Below are 25,689 nucleotides of genomic sequence, written 5' to 3' on the forward strand. Positions count from 1 at the left end.
CTCATGTATTAGTTAATTAATTAGTTAATTCATTAATTAAGTAGTTCATTTGTCAGTTCATTAGTTCTGTAAGCCACACATCTTGAATGACATGGCTGGGTTTTCTGCTTAGGATATCACATGGCTGGGGCGCCTGGGTGGCTCAGTCAGTTAAGCTGCCGACTTCGGCTCAGGTCATGATCTCGCGGTCCGTGAGTTTGAGCCCCGCGTCGGGCTCTGTGCTGAGAGCTCGGAGTCTGGAGCCTGCTTCAGATTCTGTGTCTCCCTCTCTCTGACCCTCCCCCGTTCATGCTCTGTCTCTCTCTGTCTCAAAAGTAAATAAATGTTAAAAAAAAATTTTTAAAAAAAAGGATATCACATGGCTGAAGTCAGGTGTTGGCTGTGCTGAGTTATTGTCTGGAGGCTTTGGGGGAAAACTGCTTTCGGAGACATTCAAGTTGTTGGCCAAATCCAGTTCCTTGCAGTTGTAGGCCGAGGTCTTGGTGTTCTTGCTGCCTCACAGCAGCTAGAGGCTGCTCACAGGTTCTTTCCACACGATCCCCTCCATCTTGAACCAAAAAGGTGCACTGAATCCTTCGTGTTTTAGATCTCTCGCTGACTCTTCTGGAATTAGCCAAAGAAAGCACTCTGCTTTTAAAAAGGTTCATGTGGGTGTGTTAGGCCCACTCAGATAATTTCCCTATCTTTTTTTTTTTTTTTAATTCTTTGTAATGTTTATTTATTTTTGAGAGAGACAGAGACAGAGTGTGAACTGTCTGGGGAGGGGCAGAGAGAAGAGGGAGACACAGAATCGGAAGCAGGCTCCAGGCTCCGAACTGTCAGCACAGAGCCTGACACAGGGCTTGAACTCACAGACCGCGAGATCATGACCTGAGCGGAAGTCACATGCTTAACCAACTGAGCCACTCAGGCGCCCCTAATCTCCTTATCTTTAGATCAACTGATTAGTAACCTTAATTACATCTGCAAAGTCCATTTTGCTGTATAAAGTAACATAATCATGGGTCCATCTTAGAGTTCTGGCTACTACACTGACTTCATGTAGACACCAAATCCTCTGTTATCCAGATTCAGTTTTTAGGTTGGCTGACATGACAAAGCTTTTGGAGCATTAAATGTGAATCACCATGATCAATCGTATTTAGGCTAAATTACTTTTATTGTGAATGTGATGCAAAGGATTTGTAATACTGAAAAATACATTTACTTTTTAAATAAGTCTATTGTGTATCAGACATAAAGAGCTATTACAAATGCTCAGTGTATTGCATAGAATTCTTTGATTCCATCAGATGACAATAAGTCGCAGTATCTCCTTAATGTATGCTGTTAATCATGGTCTTGGTCATAGACTAATGACACAAACTCATAGACTTTATAGCTAAAAGAGAGCAGAAATAATCTGTCACCCCTGCCCCCATTCCTTGCCATTTTCATAAATGAGGGACCAGAGACTCAGGGAATATGACTCAGAGAAAACCACAGAGTCAGCTAGTTAGTGGTAGAGATTGGCCTAGAAAACATGTTTTCTGATTCCCTACCTGGTAGTCGTAGTAACGACAGTACCATTAATTGAAGATTTTCCGTGTATCAAGCACTTTCCTAAGCACTTTAAATGTATTATTTTTCTTATTTTCACAAAAATCCTATGAGGTAGGCGTTATTGTCTCTGCCATTAGACAGGTTGAGAAAACTGAGTCAGAGGGAGTAAGTAACTCGCTCGATGTCACCCAGCTTGTATGTGCTTAGGTGTATGTAGTGCTTAGAGAACCAGTCTGACCCCAGGGCCTGACCCCTTGAGCGTGCCCCACTCTTTCCACCTCACCAGCTGCTTCTAACAGGGCCTTCCATGCAGGCTACTCATTGGCTGTATTCTGATAACAAATCAGCAAAAAGCAGAGAATCGGGAGTCAGGGAACTGTGTATAAACTTTAGTTCTGTCACCTTGTGTAAGCTGCCAGGGCCCATGGACGCTGTGTCTGTAAAATGGGGACTGTTAGAGTTGTTCTACAGAAAATGCAGGTAAAAATCAGTCTGTAAACATGAGGATTACACTCTCATTGTATTGTTCTTTGACAAATGGTCGCTGGTCCTCATCAACCTGTAATAGCAGGTTTTCAAGTTTCTCTTATTGTGGTGGAGACCGATATCAAAAGGCTGTGTGTCCTGTAGGAATCTCATTTCCTTTGAAAGTCGTGTTCCTGTACATATCCTCATTCCACGTTTCCAGCTTCACTGAAGGGGTACGTCTCACTTGGAGGTGATATATCTTACGGATGCCACACAGAGAGGCCAGGATCCTAGCCCTTGGCTGGGCTCTTGAACAACAGCCTGGCACCTTCCGTGACTCCAGTTCACCCCTGGACAGAATTGTATGACTTTTAGGTGTAGCCATTTGGGGATCATTGTCAAATGGTCATAAATATTAAATGTATGAGTACCAAGAGTCTCTTCCTCATCCCTACTCTTTTTTAAAAAACATTTTCCCTTTTTTGTGGATATGTGCATTTTTGCTCTACTATTTGAAAGCAAGTTTCAGACAGAACATTTCAGGTCTAAATACTTCCTCATATGTCTATAATGATAAGGAAATTTTTGTAATACATGCCATTATTACTAGGAAAATTAACTATTTTCCTATCCTGTCTAATATCCAATTCATGTTCAGATTTTCCCTATTTGTCCTTAAATTGCTTTTAGAATGTTTTGCTTTTAGTATTTCTTGTTTTATTTTTTCCCAAAAAGAAGTCAAAATATACTCATAGCATTTAATGGTTATATCTCTGTGATATTTTAAAATCTGGACCAATTCCCTGACCTTGTTAGTTTGTTTATTTTAATGATGTTAACTTTTTTTTCCCCGACGATACTAACTTTTTAAAGAGACTAAGCCAATTCTCTTGAACAAAACCCCATGTTCTGGGTTTGTCTAATTTTTTTTTTATTGTATCATTTATCTTTTACCCTATCCTTTGTGTTTTTGAAAGCTATAAATTGTTCCAAAGACCTGATTAGAAACAGGTTGTGTATTTTTGTCTGGAATAACTCGATAGGTGGTACGAGGTACTAGGTATGTTATATCAGGAGGTACATTATGATTGTCCCACTATGAGCGCTACTAAGTTTGATCACTTAATTAGGATGGTGATACATGTCTGGTTTCCCAGTTTTAAAGTACGTGTTTACCTTTCACAAGTAGAACTAAACTATGAAATGATTTTGGGTGGGGGCGCTAATGCGAATATCCTTTCATCTAATGCTGTTAGCATCCATTGATGTGCTTTATCTGAATCATTTATTGCTTTGGAGGTTGCAAATTGGTCATGTAAAATTTTTATCAGTCCTTTTATATTTATTAACTAACATGTCTGTAAAGAAGAGACTTCCCTCATCAGTAAGAAGGGATGCTTTAGAATGTCTCATAGTTCATATCAGTACAACATGTTTACCATCGATTTTCTAAAATATCAGCCTTGGATTATGGAACTGAGTTGTAGATCGGTCATAGTTGATATGTGATATAAACTTTTTAGAGCATTTTGATTTACATTAAGATTGAAAGTGGAGAATAGATGAAGTTGAAAGCAGTGTTTCAAAATGGTGAGCAAATATTCTAAGAGGCGTGGTGAGAGAAATTTCAAGAAGTTACAGTCAATATCAGCAAATGTTTATCGATCTAAAATGAAATTATAATAGAGGCGCTAAAAGAGCTTATCGTCCCCCCAAATCTAATGGTATGCATGGTCAGTGTAGATATATATTTAGTTCCGACAAGAAATAAATTAATACAAATAGTTTGGACCGTCACCCTGTTGCCCCACCTTTAGTAATCTCTCCACTACACATTCCTACCACTGGTCTTCAATATGCTTTGGTTATTTGTGCCATCCCTTAACTGCCCATGGTCATCCCTTTCTTCATGCCTTTGTCCATGCCCTTCCCTTGGCCCCAAACACTTCCTTCTTGCCTCTTAGGTCCCAGTGTGCCCGTCTCTCAAGCCCAGCTAAAATCCCACTCTGTCTGTGAAGCTCCTTCCTCCTCCCTGACCTCTCCAAATCACTAGCACATTCTGTCACATCTGTGGTCCCTGACTCAGTTTCCTGTTTGGTCTTCCAATTGGCCGCTCTAAGTAAGTCTCATATTCAAGCTGTTGAAGATGCCTGAGGACATGACTACCCATGACTCCAAATTAGAAAGCTCTTTTCAGCTGGTATTACTGGCGGGGGGCGCCCCCCCGCTGGGTTCCCTTTGAGAGTCTCTGAAAGTTACCAACAGATGGGAAACTATATCAGAGAGGCTGTCTCCCTTATTTGGCTTTCTTTGCCCTCTACTATCGATCATTCTACGAAATCAGGTTTTTGTATGAAAGTGGAGGCTGGAATTGAGGTTAACCCATGGCCTATTCTTTGGAAATAAAGTCAAGCCCTAATCTTTTCACTATGATCAAAAGAAAGGAAAGGAAAAAAAAAAAGACAGGTATAAGTCAACCTTGCCTTTAAATACTACAGATGAAAACAAAGCTTATTTTGTTTTCCTTAGGTTGAAACTTTATGTTCCTCTTGTTACTGATTTGAACACTGCTTTAGATGGAAACAAAACAACAGTATTTTTTTAGTGGCAGTATTTTGTGCTTCTTGAAGACTTTTTAGAATATCTTCATTCCACTCAACCAGACACTGTTTCAAATACCTTTTTTCTCTGTCTCCTTAATGAGAGCACTTTGTGTTTTATGCAGTTCTTTCCACCTGAGGACCTTCACCACGTTGGCTGCTTATGATTTGCTACCAGATGGTGGTGGCACAACTGTCATGCCTCTTGTCTTCTGTCTGTGCAGAAGCCGGCGGTAAAAAGCTCCGGAGCACCGTCCAGCGAAGTACAGAGACGGGCCTGGCTGTGGAAATGAGGAACTGGATGACTCGGCAGGCGAGCCGAGAATCTACGGACGGCAGCATGAACAGCTATAGCTCAGAAGGAAAGTGAGTGAGGCCAGCGTGACGCGCGTCTCTTCCGTGCCTTTGCCTGAGACCATCTTCTGTCTCACTCTCTGCCCTTTCCCAGAAGCTAACTCACACACTCCACAGCGCCACTTTCACGTTCCCTGGCTGATTTGCTGTGAGGAGGACTTCTTTTTTGTTCACCTGCCACTGAGAAATATGACCCATGTGGCTTTTTATATCAAAGGAGATAGGTTTGGGGACAAAGTGTCTTGCTTTAACAGCGAGACGCTAAAATGTGACTGTCACAACACAGGCACATGAAAGTTTGCCCTCGCTTGACATAATATGGAGAAGGAATAAGTCAGAATAAGCCCTCGTGCCACACCACATGAGCAATGCTAATTTTTTAAATCTTGGCTCTTATTACTAAAAATTATAGAACGCCGGATACATACTTAGTTCCACGAAGTAACAAGCAGTTCAGACTGATGTAACGCCACAAAGTAAGCTGGTGAGCCTCTCCTTTATGTAGTTAGCATATAGCTTTTCCTTGAATCAGCTGTATCTGAGATATTTTCAAAGCATTTGTCAAGATTGTGTAGCCCTGTCACCCACAAATTGATGATAATTAGCAACTGCGGATCCAGAGATGGGTGTGTTAAAGGACACCACTAGAGGAAGGTGGCGTTTGCTGACTCCACTCTGTCATCACCACGGAGCATCAGATGTTCAGACAACGTGCGTGTAGCCAGTTCACAGACATGTTACCATGGGAGCTGCTGGCCGATTATCGATGATATGCCACAGGGAACGTTTGTGTAGCAAGATCATATAAAATACAAGAGATATGTATGGTCTCCATACCTTTTTAAATAAGGTTATATGGGATACTTATAGAAACATCAAAATATTTGGATTAACTGTATTGGGAATTAAGGCTGGCAGCAGAAATAGATTTGATATTCATCAAGGAAGTCTTAGATGGAGAATGAAGTGGAAAATGTGCATTGCAGAGTGCTGTGATAGATACTGTTAGGGACACAAAAATATCCAGACTGGGGCCTCTGGCGCCCCAGCTGTTTATATAATATTGGGAAAATGGGATGAATACTCATAAACTCATTCAATAAATATTTTCATGCCTTCCAGGGCTCTAGGCACTGTGCTGAGTAAGGGATATAATTCATACAAGGGAGCCAAAATCAGTCGTTAAGACCATGGGCTTTAGAACCACCCAGGCTTAAGTTCTCATCTGTTTCTTGGTACTGTAGAAACTTGGGCAAGTTTTTCTCAGTTTCGTTTGAATTAACTGAGCTTAACAAGTATTCATTAAGTGCTTACAATATTCCAGACGTGGTTCTAGGTGCTGGAGATACAGAATAAAATAAAACGAAAAACAAACCCTACCCTCACCAAATTTACAGTCAATAGATAAGATGCACAAAAAATAAGCAAAGTTGTTAAAATATATATATATATATATATATATATATATGGAAAATTAGTAAAGCATATAGTAGATTAGATAGTGTAAGTGCTAAGGAGAAGAAAGAAAGGAAGAGAGACGACAGAGGGTAAGCGTAGGTTTTTTGTAAGGTAGACAGGGAAAAGGACATATTTGAGTAAAGATTTGAAGGATATGGACATTTGAGGGAAGAACATTGCAGACTGAAGCAGTGCTGAGGCCCTGAGGCAGCATTCGCCTGGCATCAGCAGTGGGAAGGACAGCGCGGCAGACTAAGGGCAGGAGTAGTAACAGACTAGGAATTAAGACAGTGGGGGCAGGGTGGACAGCTCAGATGGTCTTTATATATCGTTGTGAGGACTTTGCTCTTACCCTGAGAGGGATTAGAAACCAGTAGAGGACTTGAGCAGAGTCCTGATATCATCTGACTTTCATTTTAACAGATCACTCTGATTGCTATGGAGGTGGAAAGTAAATTTGGCCACAGAGAGATCATTCCGAAGGCTGTTCAGTAACACCAACGATAGAAAATAATGGCTTAGACCACAGTGGTATCATTAGTGAGGACAGATTCTGGATGTATTTTGACAGTAGAGCCAATAAGAGTTAATTGATATATTTGATGTAAGTGATGAGAGAAAGGGGGTGTATTCGTTTGCTAGGGCTGCCCTAACAAAATACCAAAGATTGGATAATTTAAACAACAGAAATTCATTTTCTTAGAGTTCTGGAGGCTAGAAGTCCAAGGTCAAGGTGTTATCAGGTTTGGTTTCTCCTGAGGCCTCTCTCCTTGACTTGCAGATGGCCTCCTCCTCAGCATGTGCTTACATGGTATTTCTTCTATGCATGCATACCCCTGATGTCTCTTCTTATTATTCTTCTCCTTTTTTATGTTTTTATTTATTTACTTATTTGGAGAGAGAGAGTGAGTACAGGCAGGGGAAGAACAGAGAGAGAGGGAGAGAGAGAATCCTAAGCAGGCTTTGTACTGTCAGCACAAAGCTCGATGTGGGGCTTGAACCCACGAACCACGAGATCATGACCTGAGCCACGATCAAGAGTCAGACGTTTAACCTGCTGAGCGCCCCTGATGTCTCTTTTTCTTATAAGGAGTTGACTCTAACGCTATCTTCAATTCCTTTTTTCTTGTTCTCTCTTGAAACTCTATTCAGTTTTTCCTTGCTCTCTTGCTTGCTTTATTTTTCTCCATTCTACTTCTTCTTACATGGATACCAGCCATATTAGATTAGGGCCCTGCCCTCATGACCTCATTTAACCTTAATTACCTCTTTAAGGGCCCAGTCTCCAACTATGTCTTACTGAGGGTTAAGGCTTCAACATATGCATTGGTTGGGGATGGGGGGTGGGGGGGGGGTGGGCACAGCTCAGTCCATAACAAAAAGGAAAGACTTACCCCAAGCTGGGCAATTGAAAGAATGAACTTGCTATTTAAGATGAGTATTCCCTAAGGGGTGCCTGGGTGGCTCAGTCCGTTAAGCTTCAGGCTTCAGCTCAGGGAATGATTTCATGGTTTGTGAGTTCAAGCCCCATATCAGGCTTTCTGCTGTCAGTCTGTCAGTGCAGAGCCTGCTTCACATCTTCTGCCCCCCTCTCTGTCTGCCCCTCCCCAGCTCACACATGCATGTGCTCTCTCTCTCTCTCTCTCTCTCTCTCTCTCTCTCAAAAACAAATAAAAACATTAAAAAAATAAAAGATGAGAATCTCCTGAGAAGAACAGAATTTGGCTTTTTGTTTGGGACAAATTAAGTATCAGTTGTCTATTAGACATCCAAGCAGATCTGTAGACAGCGCAGATCAAATGCATGTCTGTGGTCCTAGCTGGAGATGTCAATCTAGGCCACATCAGCATAGATGGCATTTAAAACCATGAAACTTCATGAGATTACCAAGGAGATTGGGGCATGCAGAAAAAAATAAGTCAAAGGATCGAGCTCCCAATATTTCATGGTAAGACCAGTGAAGGAGACTGAAGCAGAGTGGCCAAAGGGGAAAATCAGAGGACTAGAGGATCTGGGAAGCAAAGTGGACAAAATGTTTCAAGGAAGAGGGAGGGCTTGATTGTGCCAGATGACGCTAATGTGTTACATTAGACAAGTACTAACAATTGGGCTTACCACTGTGGCCCTTAGGTCGCCTTGGTCAGAGAAATTTTGGTAGAGTGGAGAAAAATAAAGCAAGCAAGAGAGCAAGGAAAAACTGAATAGAGTTTCAAGAAAGAACAAGAAAAAAGAAATTGAAGGTAGCGATAGAGTCAACTCCCCCAAGGAGTTTTGAGTAGAGAAATGGGGTGATAGGTAGCAGCAGAAGAAGTGGAGTGAGGAAAGGGATTTTTTTTGAGGAAAGGGATTTTTTTTGAGAGAGAGAGAGAGAGAGAGAGAAAGCATGAGTGAGTGAGGGGCAGAGGAAGAAAGAGAGAGAGAGAGTGGAGTGCAGAGCATAGAGTGGGACTCGAACTCATCTGAAGTGGGACTTGAGCTCACGTGATGTGGGGCCCGAACTCACAAACTGTGAGATCATGACCTGAGCCAAAGTTGGATGCTTAACCGACCGAGCCACCCAAGTGCCCCTTTTTTTCTCTTTCTTTTTCTTCTTCTTCTTCTTCTTCTTCTTCTTCTTCTTCTTCTTCTTCTTCTTTTTGAAAGGGATTTTTTTTTTTAAGGTAGAAGATTTTTTTTTTTTAAGGTGGAAGAATAACAATATGTTCGTGTACTGATGGGAATGATCTGGAGTTTCATCTATAAAACAGGTTAGATATTAAAATCGATCTCCTAGTAGCTAAGAGGATTCAATACAACAATGCCTGTTGTGGAGTAAGTGCTCAGCAGGTGCTCGGTGTTACTGCTAGAAATCACAGTCCATGTCCTCTAGACAAGGAAGAGAAAGACACACACACAGCAGCCTGCAATCCAGTGTGACAGGTGCTTCTGGTGACACACATGGGCCGCTACAGAAGAAGAAAGGAAGAGCCATGGGAGGTGGATCTGGGTGTTGGGATCCAATTAATATAAGTAGGAAAATAGTGGCAGTAACAGAAGGGGGCAAGAGGGAAACCCGAGCTGCCTGAGAGTAAATGGGTTGAGGGTTTAATCTCATGTGTTCTTTTGCTTTTAGTCTGATCTTCCCTGGCGTCCGCCTGGCCTCCGATAGCCAATTCAGTGATTTTCTGGATGGCCTTGGCCCTGCCCAGCTAGTGGGGCGTCAGACTCTGGCTACACCTGCAATGGGTAAGAATTTCTGTCTTGTGATTTTATTGATTCTCTTCTGGATTATTGAAAATTACATTCTCTGATTTCATAGAGCCTTGAACAGTATTGTCAACAGGAATAAGTATTTTTATTTTACCAATAAAAATTTTTAACCAATTTTTCCACTTCATTTAAATATGCTTTTTAAAGTAAGATAACATCGGGGCACCTGAGTGGCTCAGTCAGTTAAGCGTCCGACTTTGGCTCAGGTCATGATCTCACAGTTCGTGAGTTTGAGCCCGCGTTGGGCTCTGGGCTGACAGCTCAGAGCCTGGAACCCGCTTCAGATTCTGTGTTTCCATCTGTCTGCACCTCCGCTGCTTGCCCTCTGTCTCTCACATTGTCTCAAAAGTAAATAAACATTAAAAAATAGAAAATAAAAAAACAAAGTAAGATATCATTGATACATTTTTAAATATAGTTGAATTTTGGAAACTATATGGGAAATGACAGAATGATCTAAAACCAAGGTCTTTGGACACAAGCATTTTTCTTACTGCATTTGTACACTAAGGCCTGTCTGTTTCTTCCTCATATGCCATTAGGTGACATTCAGGTAGGAATGATGGACAAAAAGGGACAATTGGAGGTGGAAATCATTCGGGCTCGTGGCCTTGTTGTGAAACCAGGTTCCAAGACACTGCCAGGTAATAAAAGAAGACATGCTTCTATTATTTGCAATCCATTACTTTTCAATTCAGAGACTTTGTTTTTGATTAGACGCTGAAAACCTGGTTTTCAGATAATTAAGGATACTAGTAATAAGAGAGTCTGTTATCTGTACTAGTCTGTGTGTTGATCCTAAGTGAGCATTCAATTAGAGTGGTCTGGTAGGGCTAATATAAGTTGTTAAATAAGTCCATATGTAGTAGAAACCATTGCAAAATAAAAACTACCACACTTAGATAATTTATTTTGTACAACATGTACATAAGAAGTTCTTTTTCTGATTAGCTGATATTTTGTGTTATTCTTTACTTTCTCTGGAGCTTCAAAATTCTCCTTAGGAATTCTTAAAGTCCTGAAATTAGAATAAAAACAGATACAGGTTGCCAAAGTAGCAAAAGCCTTTGTATATAGGACATTCTAATTAGAAAACTTTTACTTTCTGTATTGTACAAAGAAAGAGAGGCACCATTGTCAGTTTTTATTGTGCCGTCACGTATTTCATACTGAAATGTCATCATCTAAGGTGCTTGGGGCCGTGAAAAATGACACAGACTCCAGAGACATCATGCAGAGATGTACGGAACGTGAGATCTGTTATGTAGAACAATTAGTAAAGATTCCGAAACTTGGTTTGTCACCTCAGCACCTCCACTGATTGAACTGTAATTTTGAATTTCTTGACTTTCCTTCCTATCCTTCCAGAAATTCTAAATTATAATGTGTATTACCTATTGTACAACCTTGCAGGAGCGATTAAGTCAATTGTGTTTATAAAAGTCTTGGAGCTAGTCAACCCACTCTGCTATAAAGAATATCATAATTTGTACGTGCACAAAAATGCTTTTATTTTTTTATTTTTTATAATTTTTAAAAAATTTTTTAAATGTTTATTTTTGACAGAGAGAGAGAGAGACAGAGACAGAGAGAGAATGAGCAGGGGAGGGGCAGAGAGAGAGAGACAGACAGACAGACAGACAGACAGAATCCGAAGCAGGCTCCAGGCTCTGAGCTGTCAGCACAGAGTCTGATGTGGGGCTCGAACTCACAGACCGTGAGATCATGACCTGAGCCGAAGTCGGACACTCAACCTACTGAGCCACCCAGGCGCCCCTGAAAATGCTTTTATGAAGAGTCAGACACATCTCAAGCCATGGAATTCATAATTAGTTGACTCTTCCCAGCTAATGTGAACATATTACATCAAGCCCCACCGCTATCTTGTACCCACACCACCATCAATAAATAAATCTTTTGGGGCATTTGGGTGGCTCAGTCGGTTGTGTCAGACTTCGGCTCAGGTCATGATCTTACGGTCTGTGAGTTCAGCCCCGCGTCGGGCTCTGTGCTGACAGCTCAGAGCCTGGTGCCTGCTTCAGATTCTGTGTGTGTCTCTCTCTCTGCCCCTCCCCTGTTCATGCTCTGTCTCTCTCTGTCGAAAATAAACAAACATTAACCAAAAAATAAAAACAAACAAACAAACCCCTTGGAATAATAAATAAATGATTTTGATTTATAAAATTTATATTATATTATTATATAAACTATAGTATTTATATTATAATTTATTTCTAAAACAATATATAGCTTCTAGCACATTTAGTTAGATTTAAGTCCTGACAGATGAAAGACTGAACAAGACATCTCTCCTGAATATTGTTAGGGACTAGAAGCAGTTCACCTTATTTAATACAGTGTTTAAATCTATGTAACCACTTGATGGTATAATAGTAACAACTCAGAGTAGCCTCTGAGTTAATATTGCCTAAAACTACTTGAATGGCAGTTTTATAATAAATAAATAAACAAACAAACACCTATTCTTTATCTAATGATTTTGACACAGTGTGGAAAGACTGGTGACTTTTGATTGCTGGCTCTTTCAGCCTAAAGTAAAGCTGTTGGAGATGTCACGTGCAAGTTGAGTATTTCATAACCATGGCTCATCGCTTAACTCTCCCCTCTATGTTTTCTTTCTCAAGCACCATATGTAAAGGTGTATCTGTTAGATAATGGAGTCTGCATAGCCAAAAAGAAAACAAAGGTGGCAAGAAAAACGCTGGAACCCCTTTACCAGCAGCTATTATCTTTTGAAGAAAGTCCCCAAGGGAAGGTTTTACAGGTATTTACTGAATTGTTTATCCCCTACATAAGAAAGTATTTTCATGGAGTCAAACCTTGCACCCCCATATCTTCTTATTGCATTCTTTTCGGTTGCCCACACTCGAAATTCTTGGAAGCGTCCCAACAGTGGTTGGTGCTATAAAGCCACAGATGCTGTTGTTTCTTTCACAGTGAACTAGAGACTTGCAAAGCCCCATCATACACAGACTCCAATCTCCCTGGACTGCTTATGATCGTAACACTCGAGTACACTTGTCCTCATGTACCTTTGGGCTCTAGTAGTTAAAAACAACTATCCCAGCAATTAAAATACAACTCTTTAACTTAACGTGTGATATCCACACAGTAACTCAATGTATTTTAGTTTACGAGTTTTCACGTACATAATTATACTGACATTACTCTCCTTTGTATTTTGCCAACAGATCATTGTCTGGGGAGATTATGGCCGCATGGATCACAAATCCTTTATGGGAGTGGCCCAGATACTTTTAGATGAACTGGAGCTATCCAATATGGTGATTGGATGGTTCAAACTTTTCCCTCCTTCCTCCCTAGTAGATCCAACCTTGGCCCCTCTGACAAGAAGAGCTTCCCAATCATCTCTGGAAAGTTCAACCGGACCTTCTTACTCTCGTTCATAGCAGCTGTAAAACTGTTGTCATAGCAACCAGCGTTACAAAAAAATAAAAAAAAAAAAATCACAGGTCGCAAACCCTGGTAACACTGCATGCTTAATGTTGTGTCTTCTGAGCCTGTTTCTAGGGATACAAAGCGATCCTGTGTTCTCAGAGGAAGTTGCACACATTGTGCCCTAAAGATGGCCCTCAGGTGAAAGAGCAGTTATGAAGAACTATCAGGTTTGGAGTTCAATAACACTTGAGTTTTGGTCCAATCTGAAGCCATGGATTAATCTCAAAGAATCAGTCAGTTTCATGCAACAAAAGCCCTTTTCAATGGCACCTTTATATTTTTATCGTTCCTTTTTCTTCATTTCTCTGACCCCAAAGCCCTGTTACGCCACAGAAATGGAGCTATACAGTCATTAAGCCATGTTACAGGTCAAGGAGTGAAGTCCTAGGAAGCATCAGGTGAAAAGCAAGAGACCAAAGAAGTGGTCCGGGACAGACATCAGCCCTCCTCTGGAGTGTGACCAGCAGCGGCCAGTCCTGCGTGAACAGTGGCAGACTCAGAGCTCCGGCGGGCACGCCATTCACTAATGCCACGATGTGTTGGACTCTGAAAAACAAAATTCTGTGGCTACACTGTACTGAATGAAATTAAACTTTTTTTGCATGGACACAGATTAGCTGAATACTTAAATTATTTTCTTGGGGCTGCAACTTGCAAAAAAAAAAAAAGAATAAAAATCAGCCATTTTCAACAATTTATATTATTTTTAAAAGTAAATTTCACTATTGCATGGTTTTAAAAAGGGGAGAGAACGCAACGGGGTGGTACAAAGAGACACCATGTTTATTCTTTAAACTGATCATAGTCTGTGTTTTGGCAGACATTACAAATGAGAATACTTTCTAGAAGATACTTAAAATTCTCTTTATGTGACAAATAAGCATAATATATTCAATTTATTTCCATGTTAAATATACAAATCTTATGAAGTTCAATATGTGCAAATTGTTCGCATCTTTCTTCCTCTTCTCTGTCTTACTTTTCCTCTTCGCTCTTTTAATCTTTTGTTTTCTTTCTCCCTACCAGAGTGATTATGCTAAAAGATTACAAGTTTTTGACCTGATACTCCTTACACCCCATGTTTGATTCAGAGCTATAGATGCTTCTGAATTTATGAATTTCTCAAGGGGGGGGAAAAAAACTAAGAGCTTTCTTTATTTCAAGCATGTTGAAAAGGATTTTGCAACATGACTTGGGAGTACATTAAAGTAAGTCAGCATGTATTTGATAAAGAAGATATTTGAACTTTTGCAATTTATTGTACAGTGCATGGTACTTTTATTTTCACCTTCAAAGTTCAGTTTACAGGAAAACCCTACAATCATGTGGCCATTGTAATGTCTAATAAATTTGTTTTTAGCACCAGCATTATTCATACAGGGGTTAAAGTATTATTTCTAGAAGGTCTTAGGTTTTGTTTTTTAATTAATTAAAGCAATTTCTTTAGCCAATTTCCATTTACTATGTGAATAGAAACACTGCTAAAAATTTGGAGCCTGAAACACAGGGCTGTTTATTAATTCATTTTTCTGTAGTAAAATACAATTTTTCACAAATTATATTTCTAAAGAAATATAGTAAACATAAATATGCAACAAATAATTTTAAAGCTCCAATTTTTAGGTGACTCAAAGAAAGTCAATCTGCCTATTAATAGTTCTTTCATGCCATCACCAAAAGTCTACACCACAAATCCCCTAGGTCAAACCCCTGCCTTTGGTTTTACAGACAGTTATTACCATTGGGTGGTGCTGCAAGGTCGAATTTCTCTTAAGTCTCCCTATTGAGAGGAGAAGTCACTGGTTAATGTAACAAACCACCCACACTTTCTGTTTCTTTATGTACACTTTGATAATGCATTCTTACAGGTCGATTTCAATTTCTTACAGTAACTTTTGAAATCCACATACATACCAGTTAAGGCCATGCACAAAAATTGCTTTCTTCTTCTTCTTCTTTTTTTTTTTTTTTCCTTTCTAAATTCCATGCTGACCATTAAAAACTATCATGCTTGATATGGTGCAAAAGTTAAAATGAGTATCACTAAAAATGCCTTCTCTTTATGTGGTGCAATATGAAATACACCGAGACTGTGTCTTGACATTCTGAGATCTACGATGGACCCAGGTAAAGTTGTTAAAAGAACGAATAAAACTTTATGGAAATAATTTAGACACTTGTGTACCAGCAGCAATTGATTTAATAGACCTATAGTGTCTATACTCTCCCGTAGAATAAACGTTTACCATTTTCCTGATACTAAGATGCAGTCACATAATCTTTTGTGCATATTCCTATATAAATTATTTCTAATTTTAATAAGAAGGACATGACTGTATGGGATATTTGTACATACTTGTCATTATGCAGTATTTATTTAAAAGTTGGTGTATTTTTTTTTTTTTTTAATTTTCACATGTCTGCACCTCGACTTGTGGTTTAGTCATGTAAATAGCACTATTCCAGTGACCATTGCTGCCCTGTACATAGTATGTTTTCAAAGTAAAGGGAATTCCAGTTGGGAGAAAAAAAAAAAAAAAAAAAGGGCAGATTAGTCCTGTAATGAACACCAACTAATGTAAATCAAATTCATTCTGGTGATGGTATTTAACACTTTAAATAAAACATTTTCTTTACAGACGTTGTATGCACGGCTTTTTCCCTTCTCCCCATCCCCAGGCGTGGTGCAGCTTTCCCTGAACTCATGCATCATTTCAAGACAACAAAATAATTTTATTTTCCTTCTCTGTGCCAGAAACAGATTGCTGGTCTTAGCAAATAGCCCTCAGTAGAGCATGTTTCCAAAGAGCCAAAGGATTTCTGCTCACAACATTAAAAAGTTGCTGCTTTAAAAAAAACAAACAAAACATTGTTATTCTATGGTGGGGGAAAGGTGGTTGTTCCAGACTGAAGTGCTTTCTGGTTAAATGACTCAGCAGCTCACAGAGTCTGTGAGTAAACTGAGATTTCTGAGTCAGCGTCACCTCCACGGATGGCAGAGTCCTGAAGAATCACAAGAGGCCATCTGCCATTCCTTGGGTGAAGGTGAGAAGAGTGACAGGGGCTTTACCCAGCTGTGTCAGTTCAGCTTTGTGGGGGTGAGGGGAGTGGTGCATTTTCAGCAGGGGAGACGCCGGTGGTAATGGGACGTGTAACAACCTGTCCAGAGACTGGCTTCTACGGTGTGGCTCTGGAGGCGAGGGTTTCTGCGAATCCTCCCAGGGCAGTTCCTTAAGCTGGAAGAAAAAAACCCCGGCAGAGTTCTCTCGGAAGGCCCCCCCACCCTGCCGCCCGGCTATAAATTTAAAAGCTGGCTTAATTAGTTAAAAATTCAAACCTAGTTTTCTCTCCATTCTTGGAAATAGCCATCTCTTCCCTTCCCAAGGACTCCATTCGAGCTCAGTCCCCCATGCCTATCCCAGGTTATTTGTCGTTACTCAATGTCCACCTCCTAGTCTAAAGAGCTATTTCCTTGCTACTCACATACTCCTATTATACCAACCCCCTTACCTTTCTTGCATGCCCTCTCTTGAAAATCCCTTCTGCTTTCTCAGAAATGATCCATGCTAGCCCCTCCCTACAGCTCAACTCCCTGCTCAGGACTGAGCTCCTCTTTAGCGGTTCTGACTAAACCCGAACAACGTGGCTGCCATTGACATCAGCACCTTCACTTTCCCGGGAACATGTGATCAAAGCTCCACAGCTTGGGTTTTTTTTCTGGTTCCTGGCTCTGCCGCTTGCTTAATGTTCAGCCTTGACCATGTCATTTATATTCTCTGACTCTCACTACCCCAAACTGCAAAATGACAATAGTAAAACTACCAGCTCATTGGGTCCTCATAGGGATTGAATAAAACGATGTATATGGAACACGGCACCATGAGTGGTATAAAGTAAGTGTTCCCAAATGCTATTATGAGTATAATTGATCAGAATACCATTTCACTCTTTGCTGGTCTCACTGAAGGTACAAGTCCTCTTAAGAAAACAAATTGTTTTGGGGCACCTGGGTGGCTCAGCCAGTTGAGCGTCTGACTTCGGCTCAGGTCATGATCTCACGGTTCATGGGTTTGAGACCCACGTCAGGCTCTGTGCGGACAGCTCAGAGCCTGGAGTCTGCTTCGGATTCCATGTGTCTCCCTCTCTCGCTCTACTCCTCCCCCACTCATGCTCTGTCTCCCTCCCTCTCTATCTCAAAAATAAATAAACATTAAAAAAAAATAGTTTTCTCTGGACATTCGGGGCCAAACTGAGGGATCACCTGCTGGATTGGGGGGTAGCTCTGCTGAGCTCCTTGCAGACCACGTCTGATCTTCCCTGAAGAAGAAATGTACCCCCAGTGCATTCAGCTACCATCAGGGTTGCATAAAAGACCCCAGCGAGAAATCTCAGGCAGCAAGGCAGCTCAGGGCCTTGTCAGAAGGTACAGCTAGTCAAACAGAGTTGGGCAGACATTCAAAAGACAAGACCTTAAAAATACCCTGGGAGAGTTCACTGGCTAGCTCTCTGTCCTGGAGAGTCAGTGATGGGACAGGAAGTCCCAGCCCCTGGAAGATAACATAACATGGGAGCAGGGTGACCTCAGAATCCTCATAGATCCTTGGGTTCCTTATCGTGCAGCCTCTTTGGTTGTTTCCTAGGCAAGAAATAGGTCAGACTTTTCTCTGCTTTTCACCTGCAGGGTCTGGGCTCCCCTCTGTCATGGGTCTGGCTGGGCTGCTGGGGACAACAGACTTTTGGGGTGGCCACCCAAGATCAATGAGGGCCCCCACAGACTACATTGGGTGATATGCTGGGGTACCCAAACCCTGACTGCTGATGACGTGGGCCCTATCTGGGGGTAATGAACAGCATGTGTTAGGTAGGCAAGGGCAAGAAACTATGTGTTAGGCAATCATGAGCCTTCCTTAGCACATTTCAAGCTCTTGCTGGGGAAACTTTGGAAATTGTGAGAAAAAGTATGCATTGCCTAGTTCATTCTTGATTTATTATAGCCAAGAACTTTGTGGGCTAACAGACAAAAACCAACAACAACATAAAAACAAAATCAATGCCTCGGTGGTAAGGGGGAGCAGCAGGATAGGGGGTGGACTCATCCTAAATAATCTGAGTTCTGATGAGTGCTGGGCACTCAAAGTTGACAGTCTAGTCAACCTCAAAATACAAACTTAGTGCCTGAAGACTTACGGAAATAATGCCAGACTCACAGAACCAAAAATCTAGTTCTTTGGGCTTTCTCAGAAGAAGTGACAGGGTACAACAGGGCCTCAAGTCTTAAAATTATCTGAGAGACAGGCACTTCAGATACCCAGGAATCATTTCTCTTCCAAATGGACTGATCCTCCGTCTCTAGATACTAACAGGCCCATCTTTTCTGTCTTCTATCTTTTCTATTGTCACAATAAATCATCTTTCTAGTCCCAGGTGTAAATACTGTGACCCTTCACTCCAAGCTGAACCTCAAACCCTATCACGCATTTTTCATGGTATGGAAGAGGAAATGGGCGTGGGAAGGGAAAGAGGGAAAGAAGAGTATAGAAAAGGAGGGGACCGAGAGAGAAAAACGCCCCAAAACAATTTAGCCCTTAACTAGCTTTGGTCTGTTTTCCCTGTCTGGAATGTAGTTCGTTTTCTGACCCCCAGCTGGAGCGGGGCAGGTGAATGGGTGAATGTGAATGAGCACCAGAGACAAAATGGAAACAGAAATAAACACTTGGAGGCTTCCTTTAATGATATAGTTACATCCAGAGTCTTCCTGGGGAGCTGAGTACACCTTGAATGTGAAGGAGAAAGGTCATGGCTTTTAAGAGGACACTCAGAGAGGAGACAGCCACCCTTCTGGGCAGGAGTTCAGTTTGAGGGACACAAACCGCACACACAGAGAGCAGGACCACAACGGCACCATGATGGAAAGGTCTCCCTCTTGGAACACAATAAGCAGCAGCGGGAGCACCTTGCAGTCGCTGCAAGAGGTCTGTTATCCTTCCTCTCTGCCTGTAGCATGGGATTATCAGAGCACTAGTCTGCCCAGCCAGAGGTCTTTTTCCTATCTGCGGGCTGCGCAGTTTATCAGCTGGATTTCAAACACAGCATTGTGCACTTATGGAACAGGTTCTCGGGACAGGGAACAGAGTAGGGCTCAGGGGTCCGAGGAATGTGAAGCCAGGTCCCAGCAAGGAGCAGTGCCCGTGGGAGACTGCCGATTGCAAGAACTTTTCAGGTCCCGGTATCCCAAGGCTCAAACACTACCCATTGCCACCTGCTCTTGTCTCCACTGTATAGCTGGTCTTCTTAATAATGACAACCCTAGGGGCGCCTGGGTGGCGCAGTCGGTTAAGCGTCCGACTTCAGCCAGGTCACGATCTCGCGGTCCGGGAGTTCGAGCCCCGCGTCAGGCTCTGGGCTGATGGCTCGGAGCCTGGAGCCTGTTTCCGATTCTGTGTCTCCCTCTCTCTCTGCCCCTCCCCCGTTCATGCTCTGTCTCTCTCTGTCCCAAAAATAAATAAAAAATGTTGAAAAAAAAATTAAAAAAAAAAAATGACAACCCCAAAGAATACACTGCAGGGCAGTATATTCTCTGTATTTTATTTTTTAAATATGGTTATATATATATATTTTTTAAATTCTGTTCCTGCACTAATAACACCATGGTGAATAAGACCTCATCCCAGACCGCAAAAGGACCTCTCTGAATATGACCAAAGTGTATTCTTCTGTACCTAAAATATGTCTGTTGCTAGATAAGATATGCACTCGACAGGAACAAAGAGGAAGATTTGGTTAATTTTCTTCAGAAAGTTTGCCTGAAGGAAGTGAGCTTTTCTGTTTATTGTTGACTTACTGTGTGTCAGTTTACTCATCTGCCGCAAAGGCAAGTAATGGCCACTTCAAAGGGCTGTTGGGAGTTAAAATGACAAAAGAAATGACCACTTCCAACACAGCCCAGAATACAATAAGTACGCAACCAAAGTTATTTCTTGTATTAACCAGGAACTGCGTTCAGCACAGGATAACAGAGTCTCCAGTGAAAGTAGCTTATTTTTTCTTCAAGCTTGCTTCCTGGTTAGAAGATGATAGCTGTGGCTCCGGCCATCACGTCTACGGTTCTAAGAGAGAAAAAAGAGGAAGAAGGAATAGCGAAGGGCACCAGTCAGGTGGGGAAAGGAAACAGCTTGAACGCTTGTCAAGAAGTTCTGCCCAAGACTTCAAGGCTTGGGGAGGCAGGGAATGCTCAATATTTAACCCTTAGGTATTGTGGTAGCTGTAGGATTTTTGTAGATGCTCTACCATATTGATACTAGTCTTTAATTTTCTTTCTTTGTGATACTCGTCAGGCTGTTATCTGGGAGATGATGGCCTCGTGAAAAAAATTAGTCAGCAAGTGTTTCCTCCTTTATTTTCTGAATAAATCTGTGTGAAACTGGCATTATTTCTTTCATAAATATTTGACAGAATTCACCAGTGAAACCATCTAGGCCTGGAATTTTCTTTGTGGGGAAGATTTGACTATCAGTTAAATTTGTTTAATAAATAAAAAGCTACTAGAATATCTTTCAGTTTGGGCTATGATTTCTAAGGAATCTGTTGACTTTATGTAAGTTGTCAAATGTTATTGTTATGAAGGTACTTACGATATTTTTTATCATCCTTTAAATGTTTGTAGCATTTAAAATCATGAGCCCTCCTCTCTTACTCTTGGTATTGATAATTTTCTCTTTTTCTTAATCAGACTTACTAGGGGCTTATCAATTTTGTTTCTCTTTCCAACATACCACCTTTTGGCTTTGTTATATTTCCATATTCTTTGTTCTCTGTTTCACTGATTCCTGCTCTTCATTTCCCACTTTCTAATAACTTTGAATTTTATTCGTTCTTATTCTGGTTTCTTAAAGTAGAAGCCTAGATCATTGATTTTAAATCTTTCTTCTTCTCTAATATCCTTATAGTTATACATATCCTTTTACACTGTGCTGTGGCTTCATCCCTCACTGTCACTTAGGTAAAATGTTTTATCACACTTGGTGATTGCTATCTGCATCTGTACATCTTGCACTAATTCCAAATATTCGGGAATGTTCTCGGTATCTTATTATTGATTTTTTAAAATTTTTTTTTAATGTTTATTTATTTTTGAGACAGAGAGAGACAGAGCATGAGCAGGGGAGGGGCAGAGAGAGTGGGAGACGCAGAATCCGAAGCTGGCTCCGGGCTCTGAGCTGTCAGCACAGAGCCCGATGCGGGGCTGGAACTCACAGACCATGAGATCATGGCCTGAGCTGAAGTAGGACGCCCACTGACTGAGCCACCCAGGTGCCCCTTATTATTGATTTCTAACATAATTCTAATTTGGCCAGAAAACAGACTCTAAGATATTGATCTTTTGATATCTATGGGGACATTTTTTTTGTCTAGCTTTTGCTTATCTTGGCAAACATTCCCAGTGCAATGGAAAACAACGTGCTTTCTGCAGGTGTTGGGTGTGGTGTTAGGGGTCTGCAAATATTAATCAGGTCAAGTTGGTTGATATTATGGCTAAATCTCCATCAGTTACTGAGAGAGAGGTAATAAAATCTGCAGTTTCTTGTAGGTGTGTCGATTTTCCCCTTTGATTCTCTCAGGTTTTTTTTTCCCCCTCCTGTATTCTGAACCTCTGTTATTAATTGCATAACATGCATGATTGTTATGTCTTCCTGATGAATTAAACCGTTTATTACTACGCACTACCCTTTTATCACTGCTAATATTCCTTGTCTGCAATTTGACTTTGTGCTGGAATATTCATGCCAGCCTTCTTACTCTTACTGCTTCCATCTTTCTACTCCCAACCTGTCCCTGCTGATTTATTTAAATTGTGTTTCTGTCTCCTCCGGGCAGCTTTCGCTTTATAGTCTATTCTGATTGCTTCTTCCTTTTGCTTGGAAGGTTTAATTCATTTACATTTAGTGGCACTATTAATATGGCTGGGTTTAAGCATAGCATCTTGGTATTTACTTTCAAGTTATCCCATCCTATTTATCTTTTCTTTTCCTGTCTTTTGAATTAATGTGTTTTTTCATATTCCATTTTAATTCCTCTATTTCCTCTGCATTGATATTTTTATGGCTGCTTCTAGATAGATGACAAATGAATTCTTCACTTACAACTGTCCACTTAGAGTTAATATTTCACGCGTGCACATAAAATATAAGAACCTAAAACAGCAAAATTCTATTGATCTCGCCTATCCTTTTCACTCTTATTTGTCTATGTGAGTCATGAAACACTGCAATGCAATGTCTTATTTTTGCTTTAAATAATCGGTTGTCTTTCAAACAAATTAACAGTAGGAAAAAGATACTCTTATATTTTTCAAATAACATTTACTATTTTTTAAGTTTATTCATTTATTATTTCTCAAAGACAGAGAGAGAGAGAGAGCATGTGCGTGAGCACAGTGGGAGAGGGGCAGAGAGACAGATGGAGACACAGAATCTGAAGAAGCCTCCAGGCTCTGAACTGTCAGCACTGAGCCAGACGCGGGGCTCGAACTCACAAACAGCAAGATCCTGACCTGACTTGAGCCGAAGTTGGATGCTGAGCTGACTGAGCCACCCAGGTGCCCCAATATTTACTATTTCTGATTTTCTCACTCTGTCCTGTAGATTCAACTTTCTGCCTAGTGTTCTTTCTTCTTAGCCTGGAGGCTTCCCTTAGCATTTCTTATCACGCAGGTCTACTGTCAACAAATTCTCTAGGCTTTTGTTATTCTGAAAATAGCTTTATTTCACCTTAACTTTTGAAGTATATTTTTTTACTGAATAAAGCATTCTGTTGGTCAGTGTCTTTCCTTCTGTTGCAGAACTTCAAAGTTGTCATCTCATTGTTGTCAGACTCCATTCTTTATGATGAAAAGTCAGTCATAATTCATCCTTTTCTCTCTCTCTTTGTGGCTTCGTTTAAAAAAAAATATGGCTGCTTTCAAGATTTCTCTCTTCACATTTGGTTTTCAGCAATTTGACTACATTTTCCTAGGTGTGCTTCTCTTTGTATTGAAATTATGGTTAAGTTACTGGTGGATTCTTTGGGTCCTGGCAGGCTGGTTCCATTCTTTGTTAGGGCAGGTCTGGTTCTGTTTTGAACTTAGCATTGGAGCACAGCCCTCATTCCTAAGGCCTGGTCTTTCCCAAGTCACAACTGAAAGTGTAAAGTTTTTGGGAGTTGTCTCTACTCTGGTCTAGAATTCCAACATCTTCTAACATTAGAACGATAAGAATTAAAATTATCCCTGCAGCCCCAAATAATGGGGGATCAGAAGCATGATTAAACAGAGGAAGTAATTGGTAGGCAGATTTTTTAAAAGTAGGCGTATAAGACTAAAACTGTATCATAATCATGGTATAGTATTAAAGCTCTGCCAGGATGTTTTGAAAAAATTTTGAATTCAGAACCATCTTTCAGCTCCAGACTGCCTGAGGTCCTGCCACATTTTAGTTCTCCCCTTCTTAGATGTCCAAGGGATTCTCCTAATCTCTCTTTTTTTTTAATTTTTTTAACATTTATTTATTTTTGAGAGAGAGACAGAGCATGAGTGGGGGAGGGGCAGAGAGAGAGGGAGACACAGAATCCGAATCAGGCTCCAGGCTCTGAGCTGTCAGCACAGAGCCTGAGGTGGGGCTTGAACTCACGAACAGCAAGATCGTGACCTGAGCCAAAGTCAGACACTTAACCGACTGAGCTACTCAGAGGCCCGTCTCCTAATCTGTTTATGTGATTTTGGCATTAATCCCACTCCCCCTACTTAAGCTACTTTGAGAGGGTCTCTGTTTATTTAATCAAAAGGATAAGGTAAAACTGTAATTGTATCTCTCATGCAGAAGAATATTTGGTAAGCTATGACAACAATCCCTTCATCAAATCTGAGCCTTCTGTCACTGTAGGAAGAGAGCTAACATATTAAGAACAGATGAGCAACCCAAAGCCCAGAGATATTTTCTGGCCATCCTGGGAATTTCTCAGTTCTCCTGACTTCAGTCAGATGATATAAAACAGTGGTTCTCAAATGAGCATGTGCATCAGAATCACCAGGAAGGCCTTGTTGGGTATTCAGGCCCCATTGCTACTGTTTCTGGTTTGGCAGGTCTAAGAAAGGACTTAAGAAGCTGCATTTCTAACAAGTGCCCAGGTGGTGCTGGCTGGGCACTACAGATTAAGAACTACTGATACGGAGACCTCTCAGAGCAAGTTTACATTTGTGTTTGTTTCCTATGTGCAGAGAGTCACCAGCCCCCTGTCACTCAATACTTTATAACATGATGTCATCCATATTCCCAGGATGAGATGGGTAGGGGTGGCAGCTGAAATCTAAGAGCGAGGAGAGTATTATAAAGGAGTCATTTCGGGGCCCCTGGGGGGCTCAATCGGTGGAGCATCCGATTTTAATTCACGTCATGATCTCGTGGTTCATGGGTTCGAGCCCCACATCAGTCTATGTGCTGACAGCTCTGAGCCTGGAGCCTGCTTCAGATTCTGTCTCTCCCTGTCTCTCTGCCCCTACCCACTCGTGCTCTAGCTCTCTCTCTCTCTATTTCTCTCTCTTTCTCAAAAATAAATACACATTTTTAAAAAGTAAAAAAGAAAAAAAAGCCATTTCGTTAAGGATTTCCCTCCCCTCCCCCGCCCCCAAGAAATGACACTAGGGAGATTTAAAGGTTTTCAGTTACTTTTCCAGTGTTTTGCTATGACTAAAGAATCATAAGTAGTATACAATTGAAGTCTGGCAGTATTTCCTCAATATACTGTACAGGAAAAGCTAATGAAGGTGAGCTACAGATGTTTCTAATATTTGGATGGTTATTATCACCAGCAGTATATCTCTAATTTGTATAAAATGAAATTTCGTAACCCAGTGATGGTCTGTTTCTTATTGGTTACAACACTGAAAAACAACAATAATAAGACCAACTATTGCCTGAGGCTCAATATAGCTCTCTGTTTTGTCAAAATGTGAACCTCTCCTGTGAATTCTCTCAGTCACACAAATTTCATGTCCTGGTGCTTCTTCACTTAAAAAGGGTTTATGAAAAAACCCAAGTTGCTCTGTGGGGAAGCCACAGATAGGATATGGCGACTTCAGGAGAAAAGCTTGGTGTCCAGTAAGGGAGATGAGACAGCTGCAGATACCACTATGACAGTAAAAAGTAGAGCAGAACAAGAGCCCCAGGGGTCAGAGAAGAACCGCTTTGGGTTGGAGTGATCAGAGAAGGTTCTGTGAAGAAAGTGGCATCTCAGCAGAATTGTGAAGGTAGACTTGAGTTTTGATAGATACGGGAAGAAAACCACAGACCAGGAATTACTTCTGAGAGCACCAGAGACAAACCAGCTCAGGTTGTCTCCCATTTCTAGTGAGGTAAGTGGGCGAGTGCTCACGTAACACCCGTGCAAAGGAGTCCTGCGTGAGGGGGTGAGAAGGGAGAGAAAATAAGGTCTCAGATGCCAGAGCCAAGGATTGAGAGTTTAGTCAGCAAACAATGGGGACATATTGAAGTTTTCAAGCAAAGGA

At 41.1% G+C, this 25,689-nt stretch overlaps 1 protein-coding gene across 50 annotated transcripts in view; it reads left to right on the plus strand.

Annotated features, from left to right (window-relative positions):
- RIMS2 (regulating synaptic membrane exocytosis 2) overlaps positions 1-15,791 on the plus strand; it is a 617,389-nt gene extending 601,598 nt beyond the window's left edge. For all 50 annotated transcript variants that reach the window (XM_040494185.1, XM_040494187.1, XM_040494223.1 and 47 more), the window contains 5 exons: positions 4,835-4,976; positions 9,535-9,647; positions 10,214-10,315; positions 12,317-12,456; positions 12,884-15,791. In XM_040494185.1, the coding sequence (XP_040350119.1) occupies positions 4,835-4,976; positions 9,535-9,647; positions 10,214-10,315; positions 12,317-12,456; positions 12,884-13,102 (716 nt within the window). In that variant the 3' untranslated portion in view covers positions 13,103-15,791. The remainder of the gene's footprint in view (positions 1-4,834; positions 4,977-9,534; positions 9,648-10,213; positions 10,316-12,316; positions 12,457-12,883) is intronic.
- The last annotated feature ends 9,898 nt before the right edge of the window (positions 15,792-25,689 follow it).

The sequence above is a fragment of the Herpailurus yagouaroundi genome, unplaced genomic scaffold, assembly GCF_014898765.1.
Source record: "Herpailurus yagouaroundi ecotype Mexico unplaced genomic scaffold, PumYag 186, whole genome shotgun sequence".
Classification (NCBI taxonomy): domain Eukaryota; kingdom Metazoa; phylum Chordata; class Mammalia; order Carnivora; family Felidae; genus Herpailurus; species Herpailurus yagouaroundi.